General features: G+C 39.6%; 1 protein-coding gene across 3 annotated transcripts; it reads right to left on the reverse strand.

The window, feature by feature from the left end:
• Positions 1-573: 573 nt before the first annotated feature.
• Positions 574-21,955, reverse strand: kdm5bb (lysine demethylase 5Bb). 3 transcript variants are annotated; one of them, XM_065247161.2, is made up of 28 exons: positions 21,603-21,955; positions 18,228-18,305; positions 17,885-18,007; positions 17,437-17,607; positions 16,792-16,848; positions 13,936-14,079; positions 13,759-13,852; positions 13,064-13,182; positions 12,516-12,674; positions 12,240-12,359; positions 11,983-12,141; positions 11,331-11,512; positions 11,034-11,196; positions 10,678-10,797; positions 10,361-10,555; positions 10,024-10,205; positions 9,814-9,938; positions 9,555-9,705; positions 9,315-9,429; positions 8,690-9,060; positions 7,830-7,968; positions 5,589-5,768; positions 4,485-4,640; positions 3,924-4,400; positions 3,683-3,776; positions 3,124-3,296; positions 1,759-1,995; positions 574-1,679 (listed from the first exon to the last, which is right to left on the reverse strand). In XM_065247161.2, exons 1-28 carry the CDS (start codon positions 21,753-21,755, stop codon positions 1,545-1,547), a joined length of 4,572 nt encoding a protein of 1,523 aa, XP_065103233.1. In that variant the 5' UTR covers positions 21,756-21,955; the 3' UTR covers positions 574-1,544. The 3 variants fall into 3 exon arrangements, with proteins under 3 accessions (XP_065103233.1, XP_065103232.1, XP_065103235.1); XM_065247160.2 differs by having other exon boundaries at positions 3,683-3,779; XM_065247163.2 differs by lacking the exon at positions 16,792-16,848 and having other exon boundaries at positions 3,683-3,779.
• Between the last annotated feature and the right edge of the window lie 1,227 nt (positions 21,956-23,182).

Consider the following 23,182-nt stretch of genomic DNA (forward strand, 5'->3'; position numbering starts at 1 on the left):
AAAACCACGTTATCAATCAACTTATTAAAAATATTTAAATAAAAATAAAAAAAAATAGTATATATGAAATGCAATTATGTTATATATAGGGTGATTTCAGAATGATTGAGACGCTTTTTGCCATTGAGGTAGGTGTGTGTGCGTGCGCGTGCTCTTAAATAGCAAAAGCATACTAGCTGTAACTTACCTGCTCCAAATAAATATTAAATAAAAAATCAAACTTAGAAAATAAATTACACATAAAATTAAGTACAATGTTTTCCCTCAAATTCTATATATTTGTCTGATACAGGCTCAAGACTGATTGCACACACACAGAGCTATTAAAAGAACTGCTCTGTGAAACAGCCAATCAGAGCAGAGATCAACATTATAATTCATGAACCTTTCAAATAAGGTAATAATGGAACATTTCATAAAGGCAAATCCAAGGGCTGTAAGTGTACATGTAACATTTAATAGTGAACAGTAGTGTATACACTACACTAATATTATATGGCAATGGTTAGCACCTCTGTAAATAGTTGCATGGTGACACATATTGTGCTGCCAGGTTTATTTCTTATACATAAAGTACAGAATATGTTATACTTTTTTACAAGCTTTATTTAATAAGGGTGGATATTGTACCATTAACCAATGTCTTATTTCCTATTAATTAAAGCCTATAAGAGTTGTGATGATTGGGGAAGAGGGGAATGATGTCACAAAGACTGTGACTGATAAAAAATAATGGGCACCAAGCACCTTCACCCATGATCACTGAATCAAGAATGGAGTAGACTTTTTGATATTAGAACAAAGAGATTTATTCCACACTATAAATTGGGACTTTTTTAACAAGCTGGTTAAACCTCACATCAGACACCTGCCCCCCACCCCCCATCAAAACGGCATGAGCAAGTTTTGTGGCAGTTCATTAAACTCATTTTTCTGCTACAAATCTGACATTTCTGTGTCCGTCACATATCCTGGATATCCACCCACCGTCTCTAAAAGCACCAACACAACCAAAACCTCCTGTAACTTACAAACAGCATTATTGCTCAGATAAATAAAACTAATCTACAAAGAAAAAAAAACGCACAACGGTGAGATTCCCATATCCCTGTGTACTGAAACGGCAGATTTCCAAAAAATAATTTCTCTGTATTTATTATTTATTTATTGTATTTGGTGAAAACTGTTTGTTTGTCTTGCGTCTCTGGCTGCGCATGCAGAAGAGACGACCCTCATTCGGTTTAGCGAGAGTGTCTCTCCTCCACACCAGAAAACAACACAAACCCATGCACCGCTATATTCATTCAGCATTTAGCATACTTATCATATTTATCATAATTTTAGACAATCACAAACAATTCGACAGAAGAAAACAGCTGTAAAAATACAAAAAAGTGACCAAATATCATTCAGAACAACAGAGTCCAACAAAATAAGTAAAATAGCACCGTTGTTACAAAGGTCGGAGGTCATGGGTTAGGGAATAGGGTCAGTTATACAGCCAGAACAAGAGATGGAGGAAGGGTGTTGGGCATGGAGTTGATTCACTTCCGCCGACCCGTGTTTGTTGTGCTGCACGTCACACACATGTAATCTTCCTCAGCTGCCAGTTCTGCCGATACCCCAACACATATCATATGAAACCAGCGATTACAGCAGTCACACTGCACCCAGTTCACCTGCAGCAGAAAGAGAGAGAGAAAATAACTCAAAACACATTCAATCTCACACATTCACACATTCCGTAGATTCACTCACCTCTTCTCCTTCTGGCTGAAGACAATTTTCTGCTGGACACAGGGTCATATCTTCTCCCGAGTCTTCTGATTGAGAAACATCTGACGCTGAGACCGACGCTGCCTTCCTCTCCCTTCTTTTTTCTGAGCCCATACGCTGCTTCTTGCTTTTCGGCTTCATCCCTCTTTCACTGATCTCTGTCTCCTCTCTGTTCATCCGTCGCTTGGCTTTCTTCTCTGCTGAAGTGATTGCATCTCTCTTTGAGGAGAGAGATAGAAGAAATGGATTTATATTATATTCTTAAAATTTATTTTTATTGTTTTGGAATCTTTTCAGCTGATCTCCGGGTCTGGCGGTATCACTTTTAGCATAGCTTAGCATAATCTATTGAATCTGATTAGACCATTAGCATTGCGCTTAAAACTAACCAAAGAGTTTCGATATTTTTCCTATTTAAAACTTGACTCTTCTGTAGTTACATCGTGTACTAAGACCGACAGAAAATTAAAAGTTGTGATTTTCTAGGCAGATATAGCTAGGAACTATACTCTCATTCTGGCGTAATCATCAAGGACTTTGCTGCCGTAACATGGCTGCAGGAGGTGCAATGATATTACACAGCAGCTGAAAATAGTCCCCTTGCTATTAAAAGTTAAAAGGGGTCTATTTTCAGGCACTGTGTAATATCATTGCACCTCCTGCAGCCATGTTACGGCAGCAAAGTCCCTGTTTATTACGCCAGAATGAGAGTATAGTTCCTAGCCATATCTGCCTAGAAGATCGCAAATTTTAATTTTCCATCGGTCTTAGTACACGATGTAACTACAGGAGAGTCAAGTTTTAAATAGGAAAAATATCGAAACTCTTTGGTTAGTTTTAAGCGCAATGCTAATGGTCTAATCAGATTCAATGGATTATTCTAAGCTATGCTATAAGTGGTACCACCAGACCCGTAGATCAGCTGAATGGATTCCAAAAAGGTAAAAATCAAATGTTTAAAGCAACACCAAAGAGTTTTGGCTCTTTGCTCCCCCTACAGGTTAGAAGCGTAATTGTCCATTACCCACTGTCATAAATACTGAGGCATAGCTGGCTCTGATTGGATTGTAGGTCTGCCGTAAAGCAAGTTTTTGTAGTATTCACTCGGACTACAGGACCACTACCCGACGTTTGGAAACTTCTTTAGTGCGGTTTTGGCCGATAGAGGGCTGCAAAGCGAATGTGAAAGTGCTGTTCACCCTGTTTAGAGTGGATGAACGACTGAAACTGTTTTGGAAGCATTATTTTAAGGTAAAAAAAACTCTTTGGTGTTGCTTTAACTTGAGCAAAAGTTAACACAAAAAGTGGAGTGTCTCTATAAGCGTGTTCGAAATCTAAGCAGGTTACCTCTCTTTGCGGTGAGGAGTGTTTCTGCGTGAGGTAGGGTGTGTGTTCTGTGTGGGGAGTGTTTGTGGTCGGGGGGCCGGATAGCAAAAGTCTGTAGAGCTGTTGGGTTTCGGGTAGAGAAACCTGCAGAAGTAAACCCTCCACCATGAGCTCCTCTACCTCTGCGCTAAGACCTGGAACACACAGACACATGTCATTTTAAAACAACTCTGGTCTTATACCTTTAAAGTGAAAGTGATGTATTTCCCAATGTATGGTAACCCATGTGACGTCTGAATTTAACCCATTCAGTGCATAGTGAACACACGCACAGCAAGTCATGAACATACACACCCGGAGCAGTGGGAAGCTATCACTGTAATGCCCGGGGAGAAATTAGGGTTAAGGTGCCTTGCTCGAGGGCACCACAGTCGCAACCTGCCGGCTGTGAGACTCGAACTGGCAACTTTTGGGTTACAAGCCCAACTCTTGGCTATATCTGCTCCCTTGTCTTATACTCGACACAACGAGATTGTGGGAAAATTACAGTAGTCTCTGTGTATGTGAGAATAATACAGACCCTGCAGTGGTATACAGCGTTGCTCTGTATAAAACACAGCCTGGTCCTGTTCGGAAACATTCCAGTCCTGACACCAGGATGGAGATCCACTCAGCTGCTACAACAACAATGACGGTTTATTGATGAGTATTCAACACGAACCAGTAAAACACAGCAACCTTAAATCTCCATTCTCACCCATTCCTAATCACAGAATATAAATCACAATGCTAACAGCATTTTAAGTGATATAATATCTCACCTTCCTACTGTGCCCAGTGGTCCGATGTAAACTGTGTGTAGGTGAGGACCCTCTGCGCTCCTGAGAGGTTAGGGAGAAGTTATAAGAATTGATGACCTCTCGCGCTCGTCGCTGCCAACTAACGGCTCGTTCGATCATGTAACGTAGCGCGTCACCCTCTGGGAGACGGACGCGGATTCGCTGCAGGGATGACAAAAGGGACGTGATCTTGTCCAGGGGGGGCCTAGTCGACCGCAGACATAACGGACACAGCCACGCTTCTGTGCCGCGGGGTTCGGTGGGCTCACGCACGCACACGCTGTGAAATGCATCTCGGCACAGCTCACACTGTAGCATCGCACCCATGGCAGGCTGCTGACACACACACACTTTGAGAGCAGCGCAGTCTGCAGTAGGTAGGAGCTTTGATTCGTTAGCTGCACGAAGAGAGCAAAGTGACTCCAGCTCCTTTAAACGGACTTCAGCCAGAGTGAACATCTGAAAGAAAGACAGAAAGGAAAGAAATAATGAAAAGAAGTATTTTGTGGGTCTGTAAGTGTCATGTATGTATTGCACACTCACAGCAGAGGCCGAGTCTTTGCTATCTGCAAGTGCTCTCTCCACATCACTCATGCTGTCCAGCTTCACAAGCTTCTTCTTCCCTGAAGATGTGCAGTCAGCCTTCACCTTCCTCTTCTTCTTAACAGAGCTGCTCACTTCCCATCGTGGACACAAAACCTGCACAGATGACCAGAAACATGTATTTAATGAAAACAGTGGTATGTATCCTCTTTAAAATTAATAAAGAGCAAATGTGATCACTGATCAGACAATTTTGATCTTAAGGGCTGTTTACACTTGGTATTAAGATGTGTTTTCATCGATCAGATCACAAGTGAACTAGAGACACACATTACGTTTACACCTGGTTTTAAATCGGTGTCTTTTGTCCACTTTCGACCGCTTCTGTCCTGAATACTGTGAGGGGTGGTCTGTCGAAATGGTGGGCGAGTCTCTCCGCTGTCATTTGAACGCAAGCGGGAGTAATTATAAGTTTATATGGACGCAAACTAATATTATGTCGGTGTCCGCTGCTTGTGTAGTAAGTAAACATGCTGCACAGTGTTTTGTACATGCATATGTTAAAGCTTTCTCTAAGATTTCAGCGAAATTGATGAAATAAGATCGCACAACTTTCACACGCTTGCAAAATGAAACTGCGGAGATCAGCTGCTTTAGTTTTATCAATGAAAGGCTAAAAATAGCACCGTTCACAATGTGTTGTACGTGCCAATAGTCAGAAAAGACGTTGAACATTGTGCTCACTACCTCAGATTAGATAAATGGGCGGAGAGAAGGCGGTCACGTGTGGCTGTTCGAACACATTCAACCACATGTGCGTTAACACTACAAAAGCAATCCGATCGAAAGGGGTTTCGACTACCTCTGAATGTGGTCAAAAGTGGACGAGCTCAAAAATTTTTGAACACAGTTTACACCTGGCATTAACGTCGTCCACTTAAAAAAAAAACACATGTTAATGCCAAGTGTAAACAGCCTCTAAAAAGAAACTTAACTGCTATGAAAAATAAGCTATACAGGTTTTGATGAACTTGATGGTGCATAAATGTTAAATGTTAAAAGTTTTTTTGTGTGTTGGAAAAATTTGCATTTATCCAGTCGGACCTCAAGTAAAGTGAAGGGGGAGTTTTTGATGAGGAAGGTTTTGGCTGCTGACTCCTTCCAGCTGTGCACCTCTGAGACCAGAGTCTCCAGTTTCTCCAGAGGCTCCAGTAGTACTGGGATGGCATGAGCTCTCAAAATCATATCAGCCAGCGCGCTGAGAACCGGAATCTGACCTCCCACCTGCCAGCACAAACACAAACAATCACGTGAACTGTCAGTAATACTGTTAGGAACCGGCACAGGACTGTCAAATACGTGATCATCAGGGTTCTAAATTAACTTTTTTGATCACCAGCCAATGTGGCTGGTAACTTTCTAAAGTTACCAGCCAATCAGCATTTCCACTAGCCAAATTTTTTCTGGTGAAAAAGAGAAATTATGAATGCATTTGATAATTTTATTAACATTGTGAGTATGAAAAACACATAAAGTGAGGCTTCTCCAAGCAAGGCTCTCTTCAATACGACCCGTCTTGGCAGTTTTAATTAACGTTAGACTCTCTGATGACTTTGGGCACTCTCATGGTCCTTTAGCCCTACTGCCTCAACTTTAAAATTATTTGTTCCCACCACAAATTGTTCGTTTCGTTTTTTTCTTTCACGTACATGCATATTTTCAACATTATACAATGATAGCAATGATTAATAACTTATTTTTACAAGAATATTCGTACAATATTTTAAGAAACCAGTCATTTTATTACTGCTATACTAAAATAATCTCAGTTATAGTTACTGCTAACTGTTTATGTATATCCTAGTTAAACATTAGTAAACTAAATATTAATTTCATACATGTGTTGATTTTCTCAGCAACAATGCAATTCTATAGACTTGACAAGAGATTCTCCTGAAATGTTTTCCTCTAATGTTTGAGACCTGACAGGGTGTGAGGATGTAGTTTTCTCTTACCTCCCTTAGTCTCATCATCTTTCCTTTCTGCTTCCCTTTCCCTGCTTTGCAAAAAACATTTCTGACGTCCACAGAAGCCAATAGTAATCGAGTCAAAATAAGATTAACATTATAATTTAGAAACTTACTTTAGTTTCGTCATGTTTTTATAAGCTAACATAATCGCGTGACGTTGAATGCGGTTGTGCGTGGATAAACGCAATGACGCGCCGACATGGCTTTGTGCGTGTATGCATCAGTGCGCCTGCTGCATCGCTTATTCGCTTTTACAAGCGCATATAGATCCGTTTTTGCCGCTATTATCTTTGTAAAGGAATACACTAGTTAACTGCTAAAATCTTAACTTGAGATTTACACCGGGGCACAACAGATTTAAACTATGGCATGTGCCGCCTTCCTTGTGTGTTATTGTGGATGCGCTCCGTTCATTTCCATGGTTTCTCGCGCTGGTTTCACTGCAAACTGCGCGCAGCCAATGGGTGTATGAAACATCATCACGTAGCATTACGGTACAGTGTTCATGGGAAATGTAGGAAGTACTGCCAGAGGAATAAATGTCCGAGAACAGAGCATTATGTATCATGCATGCAATGCCTCATGCATCACCGGCCAAACTGGCTAGTAAGTTTTTATGAACACCCGCCAAAATTAATTTTAACCCGCATTTGGCGGGTTGGCGGGTGTTAATTTAGAACCCTGGTGATCATGTCTGTGAAATCCAGGCTAAAGTCTCAATCTAACTTTGAGATTGCAGTAAGAGTATCAAAGATTGATTTCACTCATTGATTTCAATCTTTGACATTTTAAAGATATCAAGGTTATTTTTCAGATGATGTATTTTACATTATATAGGAGGATGATTATATGATAATATATGTAGAAAACAGTAAATCACAAAAAAATGACTTTAACGTAGGGCTGTGCAAAAAATTGCCTATGATTCTCATGCGTGTTTCATCCGTAAAGCCGGTTCCTTGATGAGTAGTAAATCGCCATCACCTGCTTTCAGATGGAGCGGCATTTACTACACACATCCTTATTTTTTACCGAGAAGCTAGGCAAAATCGTGTTCATAATCGAGGAAAATCAACTCTAAAATCTATGCGATTTTGCCTAGCTTCTTGGTGAACTACGGATCTGTGTAGTAAATGCCGCTCCATCTGAAAGCAGGGGATGGCTATTTTACTAATTAAGGAACCGGCATAACTGATGAAACACGCATGAGAATCGCAGGCGATTTTTTGCACAACCCTACTTTAGCTGAATTTTCACAGACTGGGTCATGTATGCCGTATGCATACTTCCTTTAATGTGAAGTATAGTTCTCTACCTGTAAATTCTCAGCTTCCTGAAGCCATTCTTTAGCCCTGTTGACTGTATCCTGCAGTAGGAGGCAGTTTGGCAGGTATGCAGATACCCCCTCCATCTGAGTCAGCTGTGAACAGAGCATTTCTAAACTCACTGGAGGCCTTGAAAAAAGAAAAAACAACCTTGTTAAAGGAGACATATCATGAAAATATGACTTTTCCAAATTATCTATATGGTATTTTGAGCTAAAACTTTACATGCATACTCTGGGGAAACATCAAAGATTTATTTAACATCTTAAAAAAGTCTTGTGAAATCTTCCCTTTAATACCAATACAAAGATAGGGCGTTACATAAACATTCTTGTACTGCCCCCTGCAGGTGCTCAACATGCACTGCAGGAAATAGACTACACTTATTTAATGACCTAATGTCCTTGTCTACTGCAAATTTCTCTATGAGCTAGATAGTTCTCATTTTTTATCCAGTTAAAAAATTGCTATGTTTTATTTTGTGCCACCATACTTACTCATGTAACAGTCATTAAATAGGGAAAACATGGAAGTGTTTGGTGGCTTCTAAAATCATCCCTGTTTAGATCCTAAGGAATGAATGGGGCTAGGCTAAATGCTAACACATTCACCACACGCTGTACAAAGATTAAGTGCACGCATTGAAAAAAGATAGATATGTATTAATTTGTCTAAGTTGAGGTAAGAACATAAGAAAATATTGAAAAATGGTGGTGTTTTCCTTTTACACACTGCATGCTCTCTGTAAATACATGCTTTGCCTTTAGTTGGTACTTCAAGTTTGAATTTCAATGAACATGTGACATTGGCATGGCTTCATGTGTATCAGCACACTCAGTGCTGCCCCCACCTGGCTTTAAGCAGCACTTGTGCTTTCTCCTCCAGCTCCTCTGAGATCGTAAGCAGTTCCTGCAGGCGAGCCATCGTACGTTCAATGGACTCATGTGGCGTCAGTCCGACCCCTCTGTCGATCAGTCGACGCATGTTGTCCAGAGAGAGGCCGCACGGGTTCGTCACCAGATCTTCCGCCTGCTGAACCCCGGCCAACCAGCGCGCCTGCTCCAAACGCTCCCGTAGCAATGGCAGCTCTGGAAGTAGCACGTCAAACTGAGAGCCCTCCTCCAGCAACGACTCGATCTCGCTGACGGCATCTGCGCTTACTTCATCAGACAGAAGCTTCTCGCTGTGCTGCTGGAAATCTTCAATGCTGTTCAGCAGCTCCTGAAAAAGAGTTAATGGCTTCATTAGATGAGCTAGATCAGCCTAATGATCCTCATTAATCTTTTGTTGTATTGCTATTTGTATTGCAATTTCTTATGTTTCTTATGTAATGTTTATCTGACTGTGTGATGCTATTTCTATGTAAAGCGACCTTGGGTTTGAGAAAGGCGCTATACAAAATAAACGTATTATTATTATTATATAATTTGGTAAAAGTGTGCTGCATCTTGTATGATTGTGTGTGTATCAGCCACCTTCAAAAGCGGTGCCTGCGTCAGGCTGCAGGGAAGATTATAAAGCTGGCGGACAAACGACCTCAGTTCCTCTACGGTGAGCTGATTAAGAGATTTTCCTCCACCTGAGCGGTACCTGCAGACAAATTTACATGGCACATGCGTTTTAAACAAATCACAACTATTATTAGAGAGTTTATAACTGTGACTTGTGAGGATGTGCATCATTGTAGCAGTAAGTAATAGTCTGTGTATCTTTACCTAGTCTGCCTCTTGCCATTTAGCAGTTGCTGGGCAACAGATGAACATTTCTCAGCATCTTGTGTGACCAGCCTGAGCTGACGTAACAGATCGTTGTCTGGAAATGAGTTCTCATTTGACTCCTCTAGAAGGGCACGAAACACTGTGACATCTAGAAAGGTGAAACCATTGAGGAAACATGAGCAGGTCCTATTCCAAAACTGGTTTGAGGAAGTATTCTTTAGCGAACGTGTCTGTATGTGTTCAGAAGGAAACTCACTGCGTTTCTTGTCTAGTTTGGCCTCCATGATCTCTGTCGCTCTTGATGCCCACTCATCATAAGACTCTGCCCTCTGCCTCACAGCATTCATCATGGGGAAGAGGTCGTCCAGTGTAAAACGGTAACTGTGTGGTTGAGTATTACACTTGGGTAACTTTTCACTTTTAGATAGTGACTCAAAGAGTAAAAAACGCAAACGTGAGGACTCACTTGAGTGTGTAGTTGGAGATTGGGCAGGAGCAGAGATTGTGGGCATGGTGCAGACACACCTGGATTCCTGGTCTGCAGGGGCAGGTGAGAGCTGACAGGTAACAGGTGGTGCGGCACTTTATGCACTGTCTCTCATCATCTGCCAGCAAGTCATACTGGAACAACTGACAGTGGGCCACGCCCTGGAGAAAGACAGAGAGAGAGAGAGATGGATTTTAATTAGTAAAAGTTCTGGCATGATAGTATTTGGATAATTTTATCTTTAAACAAATCAGGGATCTTTTCTGATTTTTTAAAGCTGTCACTGATAATGTATGCATGCGTCATACGAACTCACCAGCTTCCGGACTTTGTCGCGCAGCTCTCTCTCCTCTTTGATCATGAGGTGCATGTCCTTCTGCACAGCTGACGCCAGAACCACGTCCAAGCTGTCGGCCTTCATGGCCATATTACACACCATCTCATCATGAGAGAACACACAGTATCGGTTTAGCAGACGGTAGTGATCCACACACTGACGGCCCAGTGTCATCTGCATATAACACAGCAAAAATAATAAAGTCAAACAATAATCTGAAATTGTAAACAAATACACTTAATTAGGAAAATTTTATGTATGACAACAGATTGTAGGCTGATCCCAGAACAGCTCACCCAGTCAACTGTGCAAAAGTTCACAGCTTCTGCGAAGTTAAAACCCTGGTTGAAGCCGCTGTGATAGGATCTTGGGAAAGTGATGACAAACTCTCCTGCGCACTGATTGGTTCTGTAAATCTGAAAGCAAAAGAATGATTTAGCACAGACTTCGGTGAGGATGAGTATGTGTGTGTGTGTGTGTGTTAGTTAAAAATTATTCTTTATTGTGTTTACAAAATATTGCACAGAAGACATTTAACCTTCACATGCGAAAGAAGTTAAATACATCAGATTAAAGTAAATACATCAAAATGAAAGGATAAGAAAATAAAATGCTAAACATTTAGCGTGTGTGGGCTCATAATGTTACTTACTGGGACTCCGTGGGCCATGAGTGTATTAGGGTTCATGATTGTAACAAGCTGGTGTAGGAGGTCTGGCTGAGATTCAAACAGTTCTGGGGCAAGTTTCTTCATCACTTCTTCTAACTGCTCAGCAGCAAAACCAGGAGCACCATACCAGGTCTTAGGTTCACCCCTAACACACACACACAAACGCATAATGAAGGTCTCTCCAGCGTGATGCCATTTAAACATTACTCCCGAACATATTAATTATATTCTCAATTTTTGTTTAACCATTCCAGAGTGTTCATTTCTGTTGCTTATTACCAATGCAGGTAGTTGATGGAATAGCTCCAGTGGTCCTCGATGTGCCAGCAGAAAGAGGAGAAGCACATGCCGACATAGAGCCATGGCAGGGTCATACCACAGATATCTGCGGTGACGTGGGTCAGCACTGATGGTGTCATCATGGCCATGTTATTCAGGTTCCACCCACATTTAAGGTATTTCTACAACCAATCACATGACAGAATAATTAGGTTAGTGATGAGACAACCAATCAACTCCGTCTACATTGCAGCCCTATAAACTTGTTAAATGCCAAAAATATTTACATAATATTAAAGGGATAGTTCACCTAAAAATAAAAATTCTCATTATTTACTCACCCTCATGTTGTTACAAACCTGTATAATATTTACACGTACAAAGATTTTTTTGAGGAATTTTTGTAAACAAACCATTCATGAGCCCCATTCACTTCCATAGTATTATTTTCCTACAATGGAAGTGAATAGAACTTATGATCGGTTTGGTTACAAACATTCCTCAAAATATCTTCCTTTGTGGTTATTAGAAAAAATACATTTATACAGGTTGGTAACAACATGAGAGTGAAAAAATTATGACATAATTTTCATTTTTGGCGAACTATCCCTTTAACTGTATAGTGATGGGTAAATAAATATTCCATTAGTACCTCATCATGCGGTGCAACCTTAAACTTTCCACCCTTGATTGGAAAACCGCTTCCGAATTCTTTCGAGGCAATGTCAGCGCCATATTCCACTGTCACATCCTCTTCAATGGTGCCGACCAATCGCCAAAACTCTTTTTCAACCAGCTCAGTGGGTACCATCTGAAACATGCCAAAATTAGCACCAAAATAAGCCTCTAAAATGTCCTTTTTGATTTAAAAATCTTTCATGCGTGAGTCTCAAAGGGGTTTGTACATACATGAACAGGCATGTTGAAATAGTCCGACTTGAAGGAGTCAGCCATTTCCCCAAACGCTTTTAGAGAATAGTCCCTGTGTGCTTGCTCGAACCCAAATGCCTCCTGAGGTTTACTGCACTCCTGGAGAAAGACAAATAATGATACAATCGTCTGAATTAAAGCTTAGATTGGCACAAAAACGTTAAATGGTGATTTAAATTACTTTTTTTCACTAGTTTTTACTAGTTAATGGTTAACAAACACCATAATTAATTTCTCCTGATTTGATCCACTCACCTGAGCCAAACATTTAGGGCACCTCCAATCACCTTTAGGAACATCGGTGAGGGGCGGGATTAAGCAGAAGGTGTGGTAGCTGTCATCACAACCATCGCATAGCAATAACCTATCTTCATCGTTCCCCTTTCCACACACCAAACACACATACAGGTCCACCTAGAAAGAGAGAGAGACAGTATTGAAATATTGTGCAAGCCACTTTAGAATCACTTTATATTTATTAATGATGGCAGCAGGTCAGTTAGGCTGCTTTTTAATTGCATTCTTCCTGGTAATCCAACACAAATCCAATCTAAGACCCGTCTTTTTTTGTTACCAACATGTACATATGTAAGGGGTACAGTAGAAAAATTATATATATTTTTTTTAGTATCAACATGGTACAAAATTACAGACACTTTGAGTATTAAAACATAAACATATTAAAACATAAAATATATTCCACAGATTCGGTTTGTCCCCAGAGCTCTGGTGACATCTGATTTACATGTGACAGGAAAACTCTGCATAATTTGAATATGGGTAAGAAAAAGACACAAACTCACTACGCTGACTGGAGGAGGTGGGTTGTTTTTCTTGAAGCGTGATTTGGTTTTCTCTGGTTCAGGAATGATCTCTTTTATCTCTACTGGTTCCTGCTTCACCTGTATCTGGATCTCCCTTTCTAAAACACAGACAGAAACACATCAGTTACAATAAAGAAACTGATTTGATTAACAAACCTCTTTGAATCACATGCTTTGTTTGACTGATTTACTGCAGATAGATAGGGCGCACTCACATCATACCCAACCAAACAGTGCCCGAGCACGATTGCCCCCCATTCCCCCAGAAGCACGCACTCACACTGTACTTTGAACGATCCGAGCCCGTGCACACTTTTATCATTAGGATGCCATTGTTTTGAAGAAAACAAAGTAAAGCGCTCTCTTAACACTAGAACCCATCGTAATGTTAACTCTGTGTTTTTTATTCTGAGTCGTTTGGTGGGCGATGACACACTGCGCATTCCGTGTCTACGCCCAAGTAAACCACGCCCGAGCCCACCTCTGCAAGCCAGGGCGCAATTAAACAAACTGCACCTGTGCAGGGTACAGAGAGATCAGACTAGTATATTAAACCAGGATTTGGGGGGGTCAACCGCACGTGTGTGCGGTTTGATTGGGATAATGTGAGCGCGCCCTTTTTGGCTACTGCACTTTGGAGCCATGTGATGTTAAAGACAAGGGAAGCTGCCTACCCGGTTCAGGTTTGGCAACAAAGGAACCCATCCTCCTTCTAAGGTTGGGTCTGTTGTCACACTCCTCACCTCCCTCTTGCTTAATACAAGGAGACTAAAGAAACAAATTAAATACATGAGCGCAACTGAGAATGTGAATTATAGGAGCTTCATTTAAGTGTGTTTTTGAAAGTTCACCTCTGTTTTCATTCTCTTAGCTCTTCTAGCAGGTGCGCTTGTGTCAGTGGATGGCATGTGAACGTTTTGCCTCTGTAGCAAGTCATGAGGTTTGTACTCTTTATCTTTGCTATCAACATCATCCAGTGATGGTTTCTGCACACACTGAAGGGAAACAAACACAATTTGACTGGTTAAATGAGTCATACATTTTAACTTACAATGCATAACATATTAACATCCAGTTAACTTACAAAGATATTGAACAGATGATTCTTGTATTAATAAAGAAAAAAATACCAAATTTTTCGGTTTATAAGCCGCGTTTTTTTTTCATAACTTGGCTGGTGCTGCGTCTTACAGTCAGATGCGCCTTTTAAGTCAGTATGAATTAATTTTGACATTTATGAGGCAAGAGACAACATGACCGTCTACGGCCGCGAGAGTCCGCCATATGCTGCTTCTGTAATTATGTAATTTAATGGATTCTGTAATATGGAATGACGAGTATGCAAACTTCACGCTAGTTGTCTTGTTCGGTTAATTTAGGCTATTCAACCAACCTTCCAGGTAAGTTCTGTATGCTATGGTTTATTGCTTAAATAACTGATTATATTACTTTTAACGTACAGACATCTATTTAGCCTGCTGTTCTGTCTACTATTGTTTAGTTGATTAACTTGCCTTTCCAGATTAAATGTCTGTTCTTCAGTTTGGATTTTGTGAAATAATTTTCTAAATAAACGCGACGTATAGTCCACTGTGACTTATATATGTTATTTCGTCTTAATGACGCATTTTTTATGATGCGGCTTATATTCTGGTACGGTTTATAGTCCAGAAAGTATGGTAGTTTACACAAAAATAAAAATTCTGTCATTGAATAACCCTTCATGTTTCTTTCAAAATCTGCCCTTTTATTATTAAACATAGGCTAGATGAGCTTTTTTATATTTGCTAAAAGTTACTTTAAATTTTGATCTGTTCCACAGACACACTACCTTATGGCTTTAGATGACTAAGGGGCGGTTTCCTAGACAGGGCTTATCCTAGTCCCAGACTAAAAATGCATGTTTAAGCTTTGCTGCTTTAATTAAAATTAAAATAGGACATCGTGTACTGACTTATTTTAACATATATCAGTGACATTTTTTGTCTCAAGATGCACACCTGGTGCCGGTTGCACCAGCTGGGCGTAAGCCCGTTCGTAAGACTAGTCTGGACGTAAAATGTGCTTTACGTCGGACGTAGAATTTACACCTGTTGCACCATTTAGGCATAGCATTGTTTGAGACTAAAACTTCTAGTCAAGGGCAGGCATAAGTATAAAGTATTGACTTTATTCTATGGCAAAAATAGAAATAATGAAATATGACAAAACATTGGCGAGTGTAATGCACAGGATAGCCTACGCGAGCAGTGTGTTCCATGCATGGCAGAGACCGCACCAATAAAATATATAATAAAATACATAAATATTTACAAAGACACGTTTGAAACCCGAGCTATTAGAATAAATATGCAAATTATTACCTTTTGTGCAAACGGTAAAGGCTTTCGTTTAATTAAAATGTGAGGAAGGAAAGCTCTCGTTTTTCATCTATAAGCTGGCAGCAGTAAGTGTATGTTTTTAACCATAATAAACACAAATTGCATCTTAATATCACTGCAGTTAAACACATATCGTGTACGCTGAGCGTAGCTGCGTCTAGTCGTAGTTTCAGATGGTGCAACATGACGTAGCCCGACGTAGGACTTACACCTACATTTATTACATGCGGCTGGTGCATCTGGCTCCTGTAATTTTTTTTGGTACGGTTTGTTTGTAAAAACCTTCTTAAATGTCCTAATATAAATAAGGCCTAGTCCTGGATTAACCTAAACCATGTCCACAAAACCACCCTTAGAGTATGTCACAAAAGTTTTAGTACTATTTTGAGGGTGTTTTTTTTAAGCATGACATTATGTGGTCGCTGTATGAAAAAGAGCACTAAGAAAATGTATTTTTTTATTGTTTAGATTAACTAATCTATTTAAGTGTGAATATGATGTTCAAGATTAAGCCCATATAAAATGAAAAAGGTCACTTTAGGGTCACTTTAGTGTTCACTGCACTTGACCAGAAAAAAAATTCACCCTGTAAAAACACCAACTAACTAACCTCACAGATTTCCAAACAAATAATCAGTTAATAACTTGTTAACCCCATTGTAAAGAGCATATTTAGTACTCCAGTTATGCACCATCAAACCTGGATGATGCCTGCTTCCACTATCAGATTACAGATTAGCACAAAGACACAGAGAAAGGGTATAGAGGGAGGAGACCGAACAGCTGGAGGTGTAAAGAGATTAGTGTGAACAGAAAGCAGGTCACGGAGGAGAAGTGTGTGGGGGGGAGGATGAAGCAGCAGCAGCAAGAGTGAAATCAGAGAGTAAAAACAAAGACAAGAGTAGTAGGTGGAGAAAGAAAGCAGCAGTTTTTCTACAAGGCCGTTTGAGGGGGTCGGGAAAGGTTAAATGCTGTCAGTCACAAAAACACCAGCTTGCTCCCCATTTGTTTCAAATAAAATGCATAATAACAAAACACTGGGTTAAAATAACACATTTGCAGAAGCAGCAAAAGGAAATGTTTAAGAATTCAACATAATAAAGAAATAAAAAACCTTCAGCGTAAAGCAATGAGTGTGATGAATACCACATGTTTTTAACTGGCCTGAACATTAAAAAAGATGGTTTTGACTGTGGGAGTGTTGCAAAAATGACCCAAAGCAACAATAAAATATATTTATATATATCCACAGATCCCATAATGACATCACATCCTGTCCAAAATCGCATTTTTTTAGGTTAGTTAATGGGGAAAGTTGAAACATACCTCCATCAGCCCAGGAGGCAACCCAAAACTTGCCAGTTTGGCTGCAAACTCAGGAGCCTGATGTAGAAGAAAGTACTGTACATTATACACAAATTTGCAGTGACCTCTGTGTCAAAGGTCACCGACATCTCTAACAGAGATGTCAAGCATCCAATCATTGAAAAATAAATTAGGCTCCACTATTGTGTTCATTTTAGGTTTTTTATTATTATTATTTTAAATAAATTATGTCTGAGTGACAAAATACAATGCTAAAAATCATCAATCCTACTGACGAAATTGTATGTAGAAACATGAAAATCAGAGTTGAGCTTTTTTCACTCGGTTAGGCTTACAATGATTATCTTATACTGATAACAACATACTGTCTCTAAAGACGAAGGAAGTCGTTTGCAGCCTTATTTAGCAGATAGTGCGGCACAAACAGCAATAACATCAGGAGGCAAAGCGGCTAGCAGATAAAACACTTAACAACCACAGCAGCTCTTTAATAAGCGCAGCATAAATGATCAAACCCTCGCCCTGCCATTATAATTCACAGTCTTCAATGTAACCCAACTCCTCGCCCTAAAAGCCAACCATCCTTATTCATACACATGCTGTGAACTCCTGCATTATTCCTAAAAACGTATAGGTAGAACTCACCAGCAGATTTGCCCCAGACTGGAAAAGGTTGTATGGGTACAAGATCCGTTCGTAATGGGATCGCAGGTGTGACCCCACAGCTTTCCCTGGGGCGAAACCCAACGTCATGGCGATCTTTGTCCATCTTCTCTCTCTGCAAACAATATCAAAACCTCCCTCTTCTGCAACCAGCTGACAGATTGAGAAACATGAGAGTCATTTAGGGTTTTAATGACACCTGTGCCACACAGATAATAAACATCCAGCAATTGAATTTCTCTTGGTTAATGGTAAATAACCCAGCGGTTACAAGAATTACTATGTTAGACACACAGAAATGAGTAATAGGTTTCAGATCTTCATAATAACAGGTTGCTGCATGATATGTATATCTCGATAGCTAGCTAGCAATATATAGTTAAAATGCTTCGAGAATCAGTTTAAACATACTTTTACTTCACAAACTCACTCTGTTGAGCTGATACAGATCAAGGATTTTCCTCTCCACGTGTGGAATTTTAAGCGTGCATCCTTGTAGCTCCCAAAATTTTGCAATCTGGTCCAAAAAGTTGAGCTTAACTCTAGTTTGAGCCTGGGGGTGGGGGTAGAGGTGTGGGAAAGAAGGGGGGATTTTGGGAAAACATAAAAGAAAGCAAGAATCAGCAACATTATAAATGAAACGTGTTAATTATTAAGTGATGCCATTTAACATTACAACATCTTAAAAAGACAAAATTCTGCTGACAAAGATGCAAGACACTGAGCACAACACAAGCACACGCTCACTTTTACTCAACTCGGTGTTAAATTACCTCTAGCTCGTTGAGTCGCTGGATTCGAGGAGTAAAATGAAGTCTGTCAACGTCGCATGCAAACGGAGGTTGCCAATCCTAAACACACACACAAAGTAAAAATATACATGACCGATATTAACATTTCTCTTATTTCATTTAATCTCTTAGTTCATTCACTTTGCAAAATAAATGCATTTGAAAATCAAGCCAGCACTGTTGGCCTGTGTTAAGCAAATGGTTGTGCATTATTAAATTGTTTCATCCAGTTAAACGTTTCACGAAAAACAATCTTCACTAAACCACAGAGTTTGTCCTCGAGCTGAGCTTCTACAGCTCATTACCACTAAGATCACCATACTAAAACCAACAAAACAAGTAGGCCTCCATTTCCATCTTTAGGGTTTTCAAATTTAGTCAATGTCCCTCATATGTCTATAGGCACCATTCAACATGGTGCTTTTGTTCAGAAAGGGACCATTTCTTAAGACTCTCATACTGAAGCTTTGAGCATTGGTTAAGAGATTTCGTAACAGCTGTTACTGAAACAATATGAAACATGTTTGATTGACTCCATTTTCACTTGGATTCATCTTCTTTCTGCTTTTTTGAATGTAGTTCAGATGAACTGATAAAGACAACAGTGTACAAACTTTAGTGGTGCCTTGTGGTCTAGAGATGCATGTGAAAGTGTGTCTATTTAACCTAGTGGTTTAAAGTAAGGTAAAAGCCAAACCTTCACCTACACATTTTGATCAGACTGGGGTAAACAGTGGAACTGGGGGGTTTGTTCAGTTTGGTGAGCTAATCTAACAAAGCCTTTTCTGACTGAGTTCAGCTCATTGTCTTTGTTACATGTGCTTATGCGGTTCTCAAACTGGGGGCAGGCCCCATTGAGGGGCGTGAGATGATGCCAGGGGGCCCCAATTTTATGACATTGTTTAAAATACATTAATTTATCATAAATTCTGTGCAGTTTTACTTCAAAAAATAACCAACAGCACTACATTGTATAATTTAACATGTTTTGCTTAAATCAAATTCGAAGTTTGTTTTTGGTGTGCGAAGGGATGCACCCTACACTAGGAGGGGGATGCCGAAAAGTTTGATAACCACTACATCCCTGAAAAAAAGACTGATAAAGAAAACATGCAGTTGTGTCTCCAGATATACATACGGTAATGTAATAACCGGTGTGTTATGAAGACCAGACAGCAGCTAACATAACAAGCCTGAATTTCCCTAGGGATCAATAAACTGGTAGCTTATCTAAAAAAAATGAACCTAGAAAATTACTAATTTTGTCCCCAATTGATCCTTATTACAGATAGCCTGTGCTTTTGTTCATAGTGTCTAATAATCATGCAGTTACATAATAAAATCAGCATCTATAACATATATGCTTCTGTAAAAACTAACAAATGCTTTTTAACTCGACTAAAAACATAGACCACACATAAAGATGAATCAAGGGTGACTTTGATGAGCTATTCAAAGTCAAATGCATCACTCTACCGATAGAGCATGTGCAATAAATCCAAAAGAAGACGGTGGAGATCACTGTTAATACGCATACTGTCCACAAAAGATCAATTTTTACGATACACAAACTAAATATTACCTCAGTTACACAAAATCTACGTGACTTCTGAGTATATTATGTCTATATAATATAAAATTTTCTTGAATGCTGTTGAGGCAGCAGAGTTAGAGAAAGAAACAAAATGGCCAGATGGTTCATTCACAACCAAGCTCGCAACATGGAGGACGCGCTCGGCCCGAAAAATGCATCCATCCTTTGGGTTCGTGACCAGCATATGGGTCGAACCGAGCCTATAAACAGTTTCACACTGTTTAACTGTCTCATAAACCGGGCCGCATATAGGTTTGCGGACTCTTTGTGTTGGATAGCAAGAGGCCAAATGAAAGCATTTACATCACTTTAAGCCTTCGAGGGCTTTAACATCATCAAGGATTTGAAAAGTCCCTGTCAAATATTTCTTTATGAATATTACTAATGTGACAACTACAAAAAAATCGTTATATAATACTGCTGGGGATATTTTATTCGTTCATCATCGCTTGTTTAATGTAATTACAGTTTCTCTTCTTCTACGACCTCATGCGTGAATCGCGTCACGTAGCTGGGAGTCTAATGGATTTATAGAAGAAACCCAACATCAACACTAAACCTGGACCAGAACCAGCGAGTTTTGAGGGCGGTCATTTTTAGCGCAAGGAGAAACACAACCGTTCATGTTATTTACAAATAGATATGATTATGTACAATAATATATTTTAAAGACTACATGTCAAAATTATGTAATCAGATTTTCATAAACATAATATAAAGCAATCAGTTGCACATCAAAGTTAATCGATTATCCAAAATAGGCCTAGAATATCTGATAAACCCGCAATGTAAAGACGCCATCAGAAGCACTGAAACCCTTTAAACTGGGTCAGACTTATTCAAGAGTAATCCTTTCTGGTTCTGGTTGACCCCGATAGTCTGAACAGGGTCATTTTAGAAATGTGAACGATATTTAACTGCTGAATATGAAGACTGCAACCAATAAATTACATTAATCCGCACACAACCACGTTTCGCCCACAGAATATATTTGAATAAATTCAAAATGTATTTTCATAGAATGATGACATCGTTCAGTTTATATAATTATTAATTATAATTTGTTAACATAGGAAATGTAATAAAGGCTAAAAATATAACTCCAAATAGAAAAGTTGTGTTGAGGTGAAAATGAAAGGAAAGGTTTATTTCCGCATTGGCAGGTATCTTCTTGCGTCTTGATGCTTTTTCTCCATCTAAAGATATTATACTCGTATGTATGTGAATTTCTTATGAACAGTGTATTAAATTAATAGATTGTGGACTTGAGAACGTCAATCTAACATCAATAACAAAGATGCTGAAAACACTACACCAGCACTAAAATGTATTTTAAACCTAAAAATATAATAATATATTAATAAACTATTGTATCAACAATAAACTCCGCTAAACATCTAACTAAACTGCAAGTAAACCTGCCATTTATTTTACTATACGAACCGAACCAGGCCAAAAACTACACACACAGCGCCATACAGAAACACGTTCATGTATAATGTCATACATTCCCGACGTTTGCGATTTCTGGGCACAATTACATTGCCCATGGACAGAATTCCGGGTCATAAAGATCCATTAGTAGTGAACTGACTCGGCAGTGGTTCGAAAGTTTGACTTATAGCAAAACTATAGCTGCACACAAAGCGGTTCGGCAGTGCTGTCACTGCGCCGCCATGTTGGGACATTTCCCTTTAAACCGAACTCAAAATCACTCCGCAGATCTGGCCCGGTCCGATTTAGACCATCCGGACAGCACTCACCGGCGGCGGTCGAACCTTGCAGATCCCGGTTTTCTCGGCGATGGGTCGGATTTTATTAATAAACGCGAACGGATCTGCAAATTCCTCCCAACTGGGCTCGAACACCGGGCACTCCGGTGGAGGGGTAAACTCGGCCGGGCCCGGCTGGGTCATCTCACAGGTCCGGTTCCGGAGCGAAGCGGAGCAGAATAGAGTCGCTCAGCGAAACGGAGACAAAACTTCCTGAGATCCGTGACACGGTCTGTCCGTCCGTTATTCCCCGAGTCCGGCTAACACTTGAACAACACGAACAATCAACACACAGAAACGCACATCCACACTCACCGTGACGTGACTGCTCTTAGGCTGAGACCACATCCGCTCAAAAATCTAGACACGAAGCAAACCTGTCCACTCATTTCAACTTTCAATAAACACATATTTTAATGTGGGATATTTAAAGATGGTACCGTACTGTAATTAAAATTTAGTTGTGGCTGCATAACGGTATCAGCTCGTAGAGACTCGATTCCCTTCCACTCTTTTCTCGTAAACATTTGTACACACTTAGGAAAAGACTCAACGTATTCTCTCATACACGAGCTCCAAAGAACGAACTTCTGTACATTTTTATGATGTAATATATTTGAAAATGGATTTGTAAACGAATCAGATTATATTCCAAGTAACTTTTGTGTACATATATGCGTAAAGAACTACATTTTTATCATTTTCAGTTTAGTTTTTGTTACACTAGTCAGCATCGCAGGACCCAAAGGAGTTGCACAGTTGTCATTAACACGTAGTCGGTCATAAACCTTTACGAATTGCGCTTGTGACTTTTAACTGTGCGTGATAATGGATGTTAAAAAATGTTACCCAACATTTTATTTCAGAAACTTCATCAAGTCTGTGTATTTCATCACGCTCCTAACACATGTTTAAACTCCTAGCACGCGTTTAAAACCGTCAGCCGTGTCGCTCCGCCCCAGTGTTTACCTCCGCGTAAGGATACGTTCAGGTGACAGCTAATAACGACCGGGACTTCTTCTTTAAATAGACTTAGGGCGGCTGCTCATTGGACAAGTAGCATTATATAGTTTGTTGCGTAAAGGGGGGAGGGGTGTCGTAGAAAGGCATTTAAAAGTGGGAGACTTTTGTAGGGGTGTTGAAATAAAGGCAGCTCTTGAACTTCAATGTTATAAATAATTGTAACCTTGTTTCAGTCATGCTATTTATGCATCTAAATAAACATATATGCATAAATTATATGATTGAGACAAGGTAACACAGTTTATTGTTTAAAAGGAAAGCAATTGTTCATTTAAAATGGCTAGGCATTGAGCAGAAATGTAGGTCTCAAGCACTACTTTAAATTGCTTTTTTTCTTCTGTATAATAAATTCTTTATTATGTTAAAAATAAATAAAAGTCTTAGGAACATTTTAGGGACAACAATCCACAGATGGTCAGAATGAGCAGGAAAATTGAGTGTACATCGTGCAAATTAGACCTTGCTTATAATTATGTATAATATTATAATATTAATTTTTGTAAAGTAATTAAAATAGTTACTATTTATGTACATAATTTCAGTAAAAA

The sequence above is a fragment of the Paramisgurnus dabryanus genome, chromosome 11 (assembly GCF_030506205.2).
Source record: "Paramisgurnus dabryanus chromosome 11, PD_genome_1.1, whole genome shotgun sequence".
Classification (NCBI taxonomy): Eukaryota; Metazoa; Chordata; class Actinopteri; order Cypriniformes; family Cobitidae; genus Paramisgurnus; species Paramisgurnus dabryanus.